The 15,522-nt window shown below is 44.5% G+C and overlaps 1 protein-coding gene across 1 annotated transcript in view; it reads right to left on the bottom strand.

Moving 5' to 3' along the window:
- The window catches only part of METTL24 (methyltransferase like 24), a 45,175-nt gene extending 29,961 nt beyond the window's left edge, over nt 1-15,214 (bottom strand). Inside the window, exon 1 of the mRNA XM_030945545.1 lies at nt 14,866-15,214. Coding sequence (XP_030801405.1) covers nt 14,866-15,159 — 294 coding nt within the window. The 5' untranslated portion in view covers nt 15,160-15,214. The remainder of the gene's footprint in view (nt 1-14,865) is intronic.
- Nucleotides 15,215-15,522: the final 308 nt, after the last annotated feature.

Here is a 15,522-nt window from a genome sequence, read left to right as displayed (position 1 = left end):
CCTGCTCATGGGTGAAATTTTGCAGGGCTTTTATCAGTTTGAAAGGCAATGCATGGGATTCAGATTCAGGCTGCAAAACTTCAGACATCTACATAGCAAATTCATTAGATTGCATTCCTTGAAGGCTTGCCCTTGTGAGAACAGATTGTCCCCAGGTACGATTTGCAGAGCTTGGACATAATTTTATCTGTGGTCCCTCCCAAGCACCTGTGGCCTTAAGCATATTAGTTTGTGGTGTTACCGTTTGGGGTTTTTGCCTCAGTTGCAAAGTACCCTGAACAGTGAAAGCTGCGTGCTGCAGCCCACACAAGCCCTGGCTTTGCGGGACACACCAACGCCCCACGAGGGACACGCGGCCAGCGCGAAGCCTGCTAAGGGCAGCGGGAGGGCTCTGAGGGTGGAGGCAGCCAAACCTGGCCCACTGCTCCTCTTGCTGACAGCACAGAGCAGTGCCAGCAGCAGAGAATCCCTCATGGACACCCACGTTTAGTTGCAGAGGCAATTAGCTGGGTGACTCCCAGGGAGAGCCGGGGGATAGAAACACTTGTGCATGCAGACAGCCATCAGCTCAGCTCCCACAGTGGGCTGGGGAGCTAAATTATTTGACAGGACAGATGAGGTAGACAGGATCTTAAAGGGAATGATTCATCTCACTAGAGAATAGACATATAAAATATGTAAGGTGAGTCAAGCACTGGAAAAGTCCATGTCTCTCCATGACCTGCAAAGGAAGCCTGAAGGATGTGCTCAGGAACACTTACACCACAAACCCTCAACATCACAGAAGAGAAACCCCAGACCAGACATTCACACAGCCCATGCTGCAGAAAAATATGCATTTTAGAGGGCTGAGCCTGTTCTTTAGCTATGAGCCTAAAGCAACATTTAGCTGCACTTTATTCTTCAGCAGGGTTGGGTAATTCCGGTTTTATGTTTGGAGCTGCAGTATGTGGAACAAGCAAAACAAACTCCACCTAGAAGCGGAGGTATCAGTAGGAAAGAACAAGTATGCCCTCAGCCTTGGCACAGACCTCCTTGAGAAAGGTCAATTCATACAGTCCCCTTTAGCTAAATGTAACCAGCACCACCAGGGCTCACAAGACACACACTCGTAAAAACCTGCTCCTCACATGGTTACTGTAGGAGCAGCAGGGACACACACAGGCTCAGCCAGCTGTAACTTAAAACACAGGCTTACGAAGTGACTGACTCATATTTAAAGCTCTGAGTGAATTAATTTCCAACACAACTGGCTTTATAGATATTCCATCCTTACATGTCTGAACTGTTTCCTTTCTTTTCTCTTTCATATTACTATAATTTTCTTTTTTTCTTTGCAGTTTGTCTTTCTTAAACATATGAGGTTTTCTCTTAAGAACCCATACTGCAAAACTTGCTAATACACACCTCCTCTGCATGTGTGTGCCTGCATTGAGAGGAGAACAGTGGGTTCTCTCTGAGGCATCAGGCATTGAGGGAACCACAGGGAAAAGCAGCTGACACCTAGTCCTGCAGCCACCTAAACTGAGAGTTTTCCCTCCAACAGTGAAACTTCCACACACACTCCATGATGAACTGAAGAAAAAACAATAATACAGGAAATATTTCTATTTCTCCATATTTCTACTTTTCTGAGTTTACCTAAGGCAGAGACGTCTCTGACACCACTGCACACATGCACACAGCCTTCTCCATACCCAGTCACCTCTGGATTGCTCTGTCCTCTGCAGGTGCCACATTGGAGCAGTGCAACGAGCAGGCCACTAAGGGAGCCCCTCCCACAGGCAAACTCCACAGCTAAAAAATCTGCAGTGTGTTACAGAACCACAGAATGGTCTGGGTTGGAAATGGCATTTAAGTATCCCCCAGTACAACCCACTTCCATGGGGCACACATTCCACTAGGTCAGGTTGCCCAAAATAAACAGCATTGCCCCCAGTACAGACCCTTGATGGGCACCACTCATTACTGGTTTGTCATTTAGGCATTGAGCCACTGACTACAACCAACTCCTTATCCATCTACCAGTCTTTCCAACAAATCAATATCTTTCCAATTCAAATCAATATCTTTCCATTTTGGCTGTGCCTAAACAAGTCCCCATCCTCAGCATGTTTTAACATGTCTTCCAGGAGGACCCACTCCATGATCTTATCCAAAGATCTGATGTTGGAACAATAGGGTAAGGAACAATAGCTTTGTGCCAAGATAATCCAGCAATGTGTCACACATGCAGTCCAGCTTTCCCATGCAGGAAGGCTGCTCAGGAAAGTAAATCCTGCCTATGGAAAACAGTCCCGTGATAAGAGTGCTTTCTGCATTAATGAATGTGTGTCTTAAATTCAGATGGGTTTCCAACACGATCTGTATGTGGAGAATTCTATGTCTGGACATGTGTGTTTAATTTTGTGGAAAAGGGAATGTCTAGGATGCACTTAAGTCTCCCCTAGCTCCTCACTCTCTGTGCATCATCTTTTCCAAGTCTCTGCAGTGCAGCACATATTTGTCTGCCTGGAAGCAGGATGTGAGTGCTGCAAGAGTCAATTTAGGAAGATCCAAACATCACCCAGAGGGCTCCACTCAAAAGCAGTTTATCAGTACTTGCTTCATAAGGCTCCAGTTTGCACCAGTAAGTAAAACTCTTAGACTAAGCAGGCAAAAGGAAAAAAAGGCAAAGTTTTATATTGAAATGAAGAAAACTATTTTCTGACTTCAATTCTCATTAGAAAAGCTTTCAGTCACTGCATGGTAATTGAAACCAAGAGTCTTTACTCTAGTAGAGCAAATCAGTCTGAACATGAATACATAACAACACCTGAAAAGGCAGCAATCAACAAGCATTTCACCTCTGCTTTCCTTTGGTTAATATTGATGCTTATTTTCTGCTCCTTTTGCTTCTCATTTCCCATCTGAAGGTGTGAAATGGAGCCACATCCATACAAATTACTGCTCTAGGGGCATCTGCTGCCCTTACCTGCAGGCGAAGCTGCACTAGCGACCTCCATGCAAAACACCAACAACTTCATTGGGAGATTCTGTGTTTCACACACAAAGCCCACACTCAAGCTCTCTCCAACTCTATTTTCAGGTTTGGCTTTTCCCCTAAACAGTGATCTCAAAAGAAAAGCATGCACAGAAAAAAAAAAAGTATGCCTGCCATTGATTTCAAGTGACAGAATTAACACCACTTTAAGAATCAAGAAATGGATTTAGTGAAATAAAGAGCAGCTTCCAAAATTGACAGGAGGAAGCCAGATCTGTAGAGGAATTTAGGTGACTAATGCACCAGTGAATTCAAATAGTAACCCTGAATTCCCCAGGAAAGGTATTATTCACCATCACCCCGAGTGCAGGTTTGGGACTCACAGGAAGCAGGGTTTCAGAAGACTTGCCAAAATATTAATTTGCAAGTACTTATGAATTCAGAAAGCATTGCATCTAATTAATAATTTACACAGCATAACTACTACTCCTCACTACCTCTGCGGAATAAATCCACTGCAGCCAAAGGATCTGGGGGCTGCAGGGGTAGGAAAGGGCAATGCTGCACTGGGGAACCTCTCCTCAGACATTCAAAGGTCACCAGAGACTAACAGCTCTGCCACTGGAAATCCCAGCAACATATGGGAGAAATGCACATTTATTAAAAGAGAGGTTGATTTTACTCTAAGAGACATACAGCTTTGAAAACAGCCAAGTGAGATTGCTCTGCTATGGTTCTAAAATAAAATAAATAAATTGGGCAGCAGCATTCCTGTGCTATCCAGAGGCTGACAGCATGATAATATATCTAATGGAGATAAAACCAGGAGCCAAAACAGATTGAAATTTATGGAAGTAAATTCTCAAAACTGCTTAAGCAGCTCAATCAGCTGAATTCCTTCCAGCGCCCGAATGCCTTTGCCAACACTTAAGGGTAACACCAAGAAACAGATACAGCAACTACCGGTCACTTCTTGTCAAATTCAGTTTCTTCTGAGCAGAGGCAAGACTGTGGGTTCAGCCTGTATTCATTACTGCTTTAGCTGAAGTGCACTGGCTGAGAAATGTGGAGATGTCATAATCCATACAATAAAGGAAAAAAGCTATTTTCCACTAGGTTGACTTCACTGCAAAATTTAAACCAGAGAATACAAAAAACAGAATTCATCAGTAAATACTCAGCTAGCCAGATAAGCTGAGTTTATTTTGTGCATGTTCCAGCACTCTAACTGTGATTTACATATAGGGATGCCTCTGGCAGCCTATCCTCTGACTTCAGAGCCTCTGCCTGAGGCTAAGAACTGGGGAAAAAGAAGGTGCTTTAGAGTAGAACCAATGCCTTCACACAAATAAGAGCATTTCACACTTGTGCAGCCTTCTCTCTCATCCAAGCGGAATGCAAATGTCTAAACAGAAATGATCCACCACACCTTTTAGACTAAAGGGAGATATGAAGCTTCAGAAAACCGCTTCCTCTTCACCTTCCCCTCCTGGGTAAGTACCAGGACAACCCTCTGTGCCCAGGAAGCAGGAGAGGGCAGTATTTGTCACGATACCTCTATAATCTCATAAAACAAGTAAATGTGAGCTCTTTTCCATGAGTAAACCAAAAGGCTGAGTAACTTCTACAGGCATTTGGATTTCAGAGTGTAAAACCCTAAGGCAAGATAGACAATATTTACAACAGGTACTGAGGGTATTGTTCCTTCAACTCACCATCAGTTCACTTCGTTGAATCGGGTTTTACTGGATAGCCAGGGAAGACTCAAAAAGCCAAACCTCACTTTTTTCTTCTTTAACTACTTATTTCATAAAAGCATTAGATAATGGAATTGTATCCTAGCTTTAAACATATTCCCTTTCTTTTTTTAATATAGTTATGGATTAGTGCCCTTGGTCTAGAGCTACGTAAAAGTCTTCCAATTAAATAAAACTGTGTTGGGCAAGGAGTTCCCTCTGTCTAGAAAGGGAACAACAGCTGGCTTACAAGTTGTTAGGATTTTAAGTACAAAATAATACATTTATTTTCCAGTCTATAGAGAAGAAAACCAAGCTCATTTCAGAGCACACAAATTTGAAATATCTTTTGTTCAAGACAAGCATAGAAGCAAGCATCACAATCCCATGGAGGATGGGCTTGGGCAAACTTGTACCATCCTCTTTAATCAAGGATATTTTCCAGTGTTTTATCACTAATTCTGAGCATTATACAGATGAAGTACTGAAAAACTACATGGTTTGACCCTGAACTCATGATGCACCCAGAATTCCCACGGATTTCATAATGAATAATAATTGCAAGATCAAACCATTAATCAAGACATCTAATGAAGAAAAAACACATCAGCTCAGCAGCAACCAATTGACACATAATTGCTTCTTGTTTAATTTTCTCAAAAGAGGGAGGGAAAAGGAACACAATGTTGTTGCTTCGCCCCATTCAAGATGAAACAAAGTTCGCTTCTTTGAAAGTTTCAGTACTGCAGAACAACCACAAGAAACGCCCAAAACCAGACACGGCACCAGTATTAAAAATGTTGGGGTTTTTCAGACAGCTTACCTTGTGGTGTTTACCTATTGGATAAATCTCACTCCTCCACTACTGCTGTCCACTCTGCAGGGAGCAGGAAAGATTTGGAACTGATCCCTACAATTTTTAGGCTTTTAAGGGGCAGATATTTTCTAACATTGCATGCCATATCAATAGACATTACCATCTGTTCCCCCTAACATTTCAAACAGTGTCTCTTTGTAAAATATGAAAGAGGATACTAAAAAAGGGCACTGACTTTGAAGCTCCCAGTTGATTATTTGACTTAGCTAGCTGCTAGAAGAGGAATGAGGAAGAGGGTTGGGGATGGATGAGGCCAAGAGGGGGACGACAAAGCAGCAACAGCAACTCTGTGATGCTAATGTCTGCTGGTTCTAACATCATTTTCAAATGCACATCTTTCCCAATCAGGTCCAGACCCTGGCACATCACTGATATTTGCTCGTCTGCAGTAATTTTGGCCAGCAGACCAATGTGCCACAGACACACACACTCAAAAAGTGACCCTATCTCATCAAAACTAATAGCAAGAATGCATTTTTAACAATATCCCTAAGACAAACAAGTTGCCTATCAGGGTCTTGTAGGCGTTTCCTTGCTAAGCTCTAAAGGCCCACAGATTTGTCTTCCACAGGCCAAGAAGGGCAGAGGTTTCAATTCCTTCAGTTTGCAGAAGCCACAAGGTCAGTCCTGGAAAGAACTCAGAATCCTGTCTCTTCCAGAAGAACTCACAGCACTGCACCTGGAGCTGCATCTGAAACCTATCAGAGAGTGAAACCCAAAGTAAACTTCAGTGGGCCACTTGTTAAATGAGCTGTTGGTCAGCTCTTTTTTCCACAAGCACATAAAACCCAGTGGTTCTCTATACAAAATCTAAAGCAGCTGGCTTGACCTGACTGTCCCAAGGGACTCCAAAAGCCAATGGCCCACTGCATAGTCCTCCTGGTCCTACATTGCCAGAGACAAGAGAAGCCCCTATTGCATGATGGGGAGAGGTGGAAGCAGGAATTCTATTAGCTGTCTTCTAACAGCTGCTGGAACCACCATATTTATCATTACACAAAGACACAAGGAAAGGATTTTTTATTTTATTTATACACGTGTCAGGGTGGACATAAATTACTACACTAGCTTTTAAATGCTGCAAAAAAACTATAAGAGAGCAAAATAATCACCAAGGTGTTCCCCCAGAATCATATCCAGGATTTGTGCTTTTCAAGGGGTCAGCAACAACCCCATCCACCCATCCTCTGATAGTGCAGTTCATGAGCATTTGCAACCAGAGCCTTTCCTGGGGGCACCTGAGCTTGATAGCACATCCAAAAGCAACACTACTGAAGATGGAAGAGAAGATCAGATGGGGAAAAAACGTGTCATTGAAAATCCCAGCCCTTCCACTTAGCATAAACATCTGGGAACATTTCCGCCATCTCCTGCTGAAATTGATCCAGTTGTTGCCACGAGAGCGAGTTCAAAATCATGGCTTTCATCTGTTACCCTAGGCATCAGTCCATTTGTGCATGTGGTTTCTATTACCCTGAGGGACTGGCTAACTCAAAACAGGGCAGCACATCACCCTGTCACTTTTGTAGGCAAAAACACAAAAAAACCCCAGCATTAGGGTAAATGAATGCATACAGATTGCATGTTACATATGCTATTTACCACAGCTGAAAGAAAAATTGAATCACACCTTTTTTTCCCTCTTTTAATTGTTCCACTGAACTGCAGGCAATTTGATCTCAGACTCACAAACACGGAAGGGCTCTGGGCAACATTTAATCATGCACGAAAGTATCTTGGTGCATTATCTTCTAGCTACAAAAACACTCCAGTTGATTAACTGACTCACATCCACTGCACACAGCTCTGGAGCACTGAGCAGCCGTCCAAGACAAACTCAGCTCTGAGTTAATATTAGAACAAGAGATAAGAGCGGGCTATGTGGCGGATGCCATCAAAGATTAGTGGCGGTTCACACAAACTCTCTCACTACCATGTCAAATCTTTTATCTAATCTGTGTCACGAGTGGCAGCCCTCAGTTGCAGGCTGCAGGACAGCCTGATCTACCACAACAAAACCAGACTGCTCGAGCAAAGGCTGGAAGTCCCTCCCTAATGCTACCTAAATCTCCAAATTCTATATCTCTTTTGTAGGAAGTGATGATGCACTCATCACGCTGTCTGCACGAGTCTGCAAAGCAGCTGGGAGAGGGTTCTGTTCTTCACCACAGGATTTCAGTGCTGCAACCCTTGTCAGGGGCTGCTCTGGGCTCACACCAAAGATGCCCAGCTGCACCTTGGTCTGAACTGTGGCCACAGCTCAGTGCAAGTGGCATGAGAGAGGTATCTGGCATGCTGGCACCTAGCATGCAGCCCAGAGCAGACACATCTCTGTTAACAGCCTGGCTGGCTGAGTAAATGCTGATGTGAACTGACTGAACGAACTGGGATGAAAACCTTACTAGCAATGAACTTGAACACTTGTCTCGTAAGAAAGTAGATAAAGGTTGGAGATGTAAAGTAAAAACCCTAGGGCTACCCAGCAGAATTTTTACCCATCCAAATCTCTCTTTCTGGACTCTTCTCTCTCCACAGGAAGGAAATTTTAGAAAAGAATGTGGAAAGATTGGCCACTTTGAGAGCTGTTTGAGCAAGGAAAGCTGTGTGTCCTCAAAACTGTCCTCACTTCTTATTTCAAAACATGAAATGTGAAAAAGATCATTTTTGGCACTAACCATGCCACTGTTACTGGGCAGTTCAGGTCACTTGGCCCCCAGAGCAGTCCCATGAAACAGTCTGAGCTGAACACAGCAAACACCTCTTTTTCTGATCTGCTCCAGCAGTTATAAAGGATTCACATTTTGTACAAGGCCTGTGAACTATGTCTGTGGGTTCAAGGAAATGAAGGCACAACTGTAATGGCCACACAGAGAAGGAATCTGCAGAATAAATTACCACCTCCATCCTTGGGCCCCTTAGAAGAGAAGGCTTAAACACCTAGATTTATTTTCTTCTGTGCCACAGCCACCTAGAAAAACTTCTCTTGTCTTTATATGCCAAAAGAAAGCCTTAAGCTGGCATCTGAAAGATTTTGAAAGAAATCTATGCTATTGGATATAAAGTCTCATAACACTGTAATGACTTTCTGAAGAATAATATTCCCCATCTGCTTCTCAAAAATTCATGAAGAAAGAACTATTTCAGGTAATAAAAAGTGTGTAAGAATCAAGGTTATTCTTAGTAATCATTTACTTCACAAGTTTGCAAGTGACATCATTGTCGGAAAAAACATTACCTTATCCTCTTTATGGTATACTATAAACACATTTCATCTGCAGTTAAAATACAATAAAAGCCCAGTATTGCCATTGCTTGACTACTTGGAGAAGGATTCCTGTGTTTGGGTATTTTCTGGTACCTCAGCTGCCCTTGTTTACGGGCAGAGCAGGCTGATGTTCCCCAGATTTGGTTATCAGCTGATGAAAACTGCTTTCAATAAAAGTTTATTCTTTTCTTCCAAAGACAATAACCTTGCTCAGCCTGTGCTATTAGCCTGAATATTTGAGCAAAAACAGACCAAGGCTGTTCGCCAGGTACTAACAGATTGAAGCCACAAGCTCCTATCCTGTGCTTATCTTACCAGATAAGCAACTTTGGGTTGGTTTATATTTGCTAAGAGACCTCCAAGTGCTGGAGGGAAAAAAGTTGTCAACTAGTGTCCTTTCCTCTGGGGTCCACTAAGTCATCACACAGAACAATTATGGTGGGGTCTGGTCTCTAGTGAGGTATTAAGCCAGGGCAAATATTGCTTATTGTAGTCTTAAAAGAGCCCATTACATCTTTTTATTCCACTGATGTTAGATCATTGTTCAGGCTAAATTCCAGTTTGGTTAATCACATTGTTTCTGCCAGATTGCTTCTCTAATTGCAGGGCAGGTAAATGTAGCCAGAGGGACGTCAGGGAGGTTGCCCTGAAGCACAAAGGAAAACATTCCTAGACCTTCCCTGTGTGGATACCCACAGCTCATATTTTTCTAAGGAGTCTTTCCATTCCTTACCAGCTGTAGAGTTAAAAGATTTTCCTAATATCTTGCCTGAAAATTAAGCCAGTTACTTCTTGTCCTACTTCCAGTGGACCTAGGGAACAATCGGTCATTATGTCCTTCAAAAAAATTATTTCTTTTCGTTTGAAGAGTCTTGCACATTCCCTCAAAACCTACTTTTCCCTATTCAAAACAAGTACCAGTACTTCAGGCTTTCCCTGCAGGCTTGCCTTCCTGCCCCTCTTAACACCTTTTTTCCTCTGAATGAAACCCTGTTATTAAAGAAGGTGTCCAGAAGTAGCACACTCCAAGGAACAACCAATATCCAGCTCTTCAGCTCTGCACTCCTGTGCAGCAGCATCCCAAGTGCCACTCCCATCCATCAAAGCCAGCCTGTTATTCACTCCTCAACACAGCACTGCACTCTGTGAAGCTCATCACACTTGGACACAGGTGGAGAGGCTGGAATAATCTTTGAAGATGCAAGAGGCCGCTTTAACCCCTGCAGCTCCTCTGGTTTGGCTCAGCCAGGGCAAATCTGCTGCTGCAGATGCAGCCTGGTGGGACTCCCTACACAGCTCCCAAAGCCCTGCCCTGTTAAACTCTGCTGTAATGTTAAATTGTTGCTCCAGGCACACAGAATTAACACACTTATAAAAGTTAAATCCCAATCCAAAACAGACAAGCTATTGCACCATGGGATGTGGAAAGACAGATGGATAAATTTAACTTCAGAAAGACAGATGGATCAATTTAACTTCAGAAAAACCAAGTTTTCTCCAAGAATTTTGGCTCTTCCTCATGAAGAGTCAGAGTAACTTCCTATAAAATCTGTACCCAAAACTTATTGTACTTTTAAAAATGTGAACCCAGCTCGAAAACACTATGCATGCAATTAGGCAATGAAAACATCCACTACATTTTTAAAATCAAATTTCTAGAATAACTAAAGCGGACTCTTGGCACAAGCCCGACACATCACTGACACCAACGTAAATGGCATTGTCATTCTAAAGTTAAAACCCAAATGTAAATTTAAGTAAAATCTTAGCAATAGTGTAACACTAAATCAAATGAGGTTTTTATGAGCCTGCTGTATTACTAAATGCCAAACATATGTTATTCCACATAATTTCAAAGATATCGCTCCAAAATAATTTGCAGACAATTAAAGATGAGACTGTTATCAGCCATCACTGCAGAGGAGCAGTAACCGCTTCGAAATAGTTCCTATTTAAAGAAAACCACAACCTTCAATCCAAAAAGAAACAGCAAAAGATAATTAGTCTGCATTTATAATGAACCAAAAGACAAATGTATACAAGTGAAAGGAACACCTAAAAAATATAATCTCAAAAGAGTTTTTGGTTTTAGGCAATAATACATCATGTTTCAAATTACATTATAATCCCAGGCACAGTATACATGGGCCCAGCAGCAAAATCTTATTCCTTGCTTTAATCACTGAAGGTAAATACTTTTATATTCCTAGATATGACATGAAAGAGCATCCAAAATAACATCAGGTTAAGTTTGGCAGCATACCACGCTCCTCACCTCGATGGAAATACATCTGCCCAGAAGGCAAGGAATTCCAGCTTTTCCCAACCAGACTCTTGAAGAGGGCTCCTCCCAAATTCAGCGCACAAGAGCCAACATAACCTTGTTATTGCAATTATTGTGACTGGAATTTGCTTTTACTTCAAATTCCAAATGCAATATTTTCTTTTCTTTTGCCATGGCACCCTGGAATAACCTTTTAAAACACACCTCACATGTCCTCCACAGTGCTCTGTGGGTGCACACACCACTAATAACTATTGCAGGAGCAGGTACACCTGGCAGGATCTGTGTGTTTCCAGGTAGCTGGAGTTTCTACCTGCTGCATATGTTACCAGCTCAGTGCTTAACACAACCATATCTCAGAATCACAGTTTTAAAACATAATTTTATTAGCAACAATGCAGTTTTAAGTGGGATTGTGAACTTCCACCAAATATCAGTGGGACTATGAACTTCCATTTGCTTTACTCTTGCAGCACAACAAAACTCTTCTGATTCTTCAGATGACCATCATATGCTGTCAATGCCAAATCTTGCTTGTTACTTGTCAGTAAGAGCAGCAGCATCTGCTCTTTGGTAGGCTCAACTGGGAGCAGAACAGCTGGGAGCAGCACAGCTCCCTTAAGCACCACAACAGACAGCTCCAGCAGCTCCCAGAGATGTCACATAGCTAAATTACTTTATTCCCTGCCCCTTTCAGTTAACATTTTTTACGTATGCATCTTAAGGCACAAACAGAGCTTGGAATCTTGGTGGTCAAACCCTCCCACTGCTGCACAGCCATGGTCTCCACGGACAGAGCCTCACCAGTGGTCAGGAAAAGCACAGGCAGTTTCCTGCAGACTTAGGGACCATTTATGGACAAGAGTCCATCTTTCCCATCCTCTGTCTTCTTTTTTTTCCTCTTTTGGTGGTGTTGGTGTTGGTTGATGACTGCAGTTGTGCTTGGAAAATAAATAACACAGCCCTGCTCAGGAAACTTTAAAGTAATTCAAAGCAGGCACCAAATAATTTCCTTGTGTGCTTTTGCAATTTTTTTTTTTTAATACAGCCACAAAGTAGGATATTCAACTTCATCTGTGGAAACACTCTGTTCATCAGTCTTCTGCATTAATTCAGTGATGTAAGTGTGAGCAGAGCTATAACCTAGAGGCACTAGGAAAACAGAGCAAAGTCTGGCCTCACTGATTTTTCCTTGCTGCCATCCTGCTGGCTCACACATCCCAATATAGTCCAACACCATTCCCATAAACAGCAGGAGAGAAAAAACTCCTGTACCTGAAAGCCTCTGCAGGCTTTAAGAATGGACTGATAATAATTTATGGACGGACAGAAGACACTGAAAACACATAAAAGCCACAGCAAAAAGCAATAGCACCCTGATGTAGCACAGATCTGTGCAAGGAGCCTGTCCCTCTCCTCCAGGCAGCATTTACAGCACACTGGCAGCCATGGCACCCTGAGGCCTTTCTCCAGAGCTGCTGGTAGAAGCTATGGACCATCAATTTAAGCAGCCTTTTTTGGTAAATGTCCCCATCTTGTCATACAATAGTCTGATATGAAACACTATGTTTCCTGATTAAAAAAAATACAAATAACGCATTAAATTTTTTAGCTATTGTGATTCTTCTCATGAAAAAAATTCAGAGCACAGACCACTTCCAATTTATTTTACTATTGCTTTTTCCCCCCTCTATTTTTATTTAACAATTCTATTCCAAAGTACAGTTCTGCTATACCCAAACCCTATATTTAAGTAGATTTTTCTTAGCCTGAAGCAACATGTTCAAGTCAAATAGCTGAACACAGAAGACACTTGATGGTCTCAAGCCTAACCTGGCAACAACTCCACCCTCTATTATATATACTAATATTTTTCTTTTGACTTAACTAGAGGGATTCAAATGAGACCTCAGCAGCAACATGCCCAACACCACAAACCACAGCAGGGATGTTTCTTTCACACACTTCACCTGGAGGTGCACCAAAACACACTTGGGCTTTCCAGAGCCTTGCTCTCTCCAACACTGCAAGGTCCTGCCAGTTCTCAGGTAACATGAGCAGCCTCTCCTCTACTGCCCCACTAGGATTTCCTCAAAAACCATTAACTAAATTAGGATGTGTTTTAATTTTGCCCCTTGTTTTTTGATGCCATTCTTAGGATATTTTCAAGAAACTCTCTGAATCCACAGGATTACAGGCTTTTTCTTCCATTAATGCTGAAATTCTTCCATTATTAGAATCACTTAAAAGCTGTACTTTAGGATAATGTTAAGTAACAGAGCATCAACAACAAAAGTCAGAAAAACTGACACTGCAAGACCTAGATACCTCAAAGTGGTATAAATACCACAGCACAAAAGAACACCACATATTTATTATTCTGAACAACTGTGTGGCAATGTTGTTCTCATCACTGCCAGTGGTCAAGGAAGCATGGCGAAGGATTATCTAATTTCTTCTAAACTTTCAGGAAACCAGAGGTAGAAAGTAGCAGTTTATTTTTTACATCACAGTCTCCCACAGAAGATGAGCCAAACCTAGAAGTCAATCTGTATATGAGATCATTGTCCATCTCCTCATGAAATAAAAGAATAATTACTGGGGTGGAACAGACAAAGAAAAGAAAGCAGATTTGCAGTTGACACTACATGCATGACCTGTGAGAGATCAGTGGTCAGGTGGTGACCTTGGATATTAGCAGGTAGTCTTTTCATCAAGGCAGTAAGGACAAGCTTTAGCCATTCCACAGAAAACTGGTTTATTCTTGTTGGGGCAAAGATCAGAAATAGCTTTTTATTTTGACCACAAAAGTGGTCTCATCTCTAGCAAAATCCCGTGTGCTCCTCCTCAAGATCATTCCAGTTCCTTTAAGAACCTGCACATCTCTGCGCAGACCAGAACTACTGCACCCTGACAGCAGGACCCCAAAATACACAACAAACTACTCTTTCACCAATCTCAAAGCTGGCTCTTCTCCCCCTGAAACTCTGCAAAAAAAACTCCACAAAATCAATATCGATGTCTCCAAGCAGTTCCTGAGAGAGTGGAATCTGCCAAAACCAAGGACAACACGGAGATCACTGAAGAAGGCAACATCCCTCGATTGGCCACACACGCAGCTGACTGGAGGGTGGAGGCAGCACGGGCACTCCTCACTCTGGCTGATCTCCAGATCCTAATGAGGGTCCTCACTCCCCCAAAAGGCTCTACAGTCACTGCAGGGTAGGAACCCTGCAACAGGTTCATTTACCAGCTCGTTCACTAACTCACCAATTCTCACGCAGACCAGGTCTTAGAACCATTTCTTGATGCCTTTCTGCGAATGCAATGGCGCTCGGATGCCAAGAACGCCAAGGGCCGTGGTCTTTGCCCAAGTTTGATGCAGCTGGGGATGCGTCAGCCTGCCAGCCCACCCTGACTCGGGGTCACTGTCACCTTCTCAGACCGAGCTCTCCCCTTGTCCAGCCCCGCTCCTCAGCACACTCGCGCTTCCCTGCAGCTGAGCAGCACTGCTCAAAAAGTCGCTTGACGACTTCCCAAGAAGTCGACATCTCACCACACCATCTCGCTTCACCACCGCCCTCCCGGCCGCCTTTTCTCAGGTACCAGCCCCATCTCCGCCCCGGAGCGGATGAGGGTGCCCGCTCGCCCTCATCCCCTCGCAGGGAGCCGGGGTCGCCTGTCGCGACACGGCGGCCGCTCCCCCCGAGCCCGCCCTACCTTCCTGCGGCGGCTGCCCGGGGGCTGCGGGGCGCAGCAGGCGGGCGCGGCGCTGCCCCGCCGGCCGCTCCGCACGTAGGTGACCCTCCGACGGCCACCGCCCGCCGCCGCCGCGCCCGGCCGCTGCTCCGCGCCGCGGGACGGGGCGGGCGCCCGCGCCGCCGCCGGCTCCCGGGACTTCTCCTCCGGACACCAGGATCGCCTCATGCCCAGCTGCAGGCACAGGAAGAGCGCGGCGGAGAGCAGGCAGAGGCGGAAAGCGGCGCCCCGCCAGAGCGGCCGCTCCTTGGGCATGGCGTCGGGGCTGCCCTGCCCGGCGCTGCCGCCCCCCCGCCCCGCCGCAGGGCTCATGCCGCCGGCGGGCCGGGCCCCGCGGCCCCCGCCGCTGAAATTCGGGAGTCCCCGCCCCGAGCGGGGCCGGCCGGGGAGGGGCCGGGATGCCCCTGTCCCGGCCCGGCGGGGGCTGCGGGACGCAGCGGTGCTCGCCCGCGGGCGGCCCCAGGGATGCTCCGCGCCTCGGCGGGGACAGTGCCCGCTACGAACGTGGGGCCGCGCCGCTGTGTAGCCACAGGTGCGTGTTAGCCGGCCTGAGAGAGGACACAAACCCCCTCCCTAACTATTGTATCAGCTCGTTTCTACAGAATGGAAGTGTGCTGA

The sequence above is a fragment of the Camarhynchus parvulus genome, chromosome 3 (assembly GCF_901933205.1).
Source record: "Camarhynchus parvulus chromosome 3, STF_HiC, whole genome shotgun sequence".
Taxonomy (NCBI): domain Eukaryota; kingdom Metazoa; phylum Chordata; class Aves; order Passeriformes; family Thraupidae; genus Camarhynchus; species Camarhynchus parvulus.
Note: the sequence above shows the minus strand (reverse complement) of the source record. Positions and strands in the feature narration are given on the sequence as shown.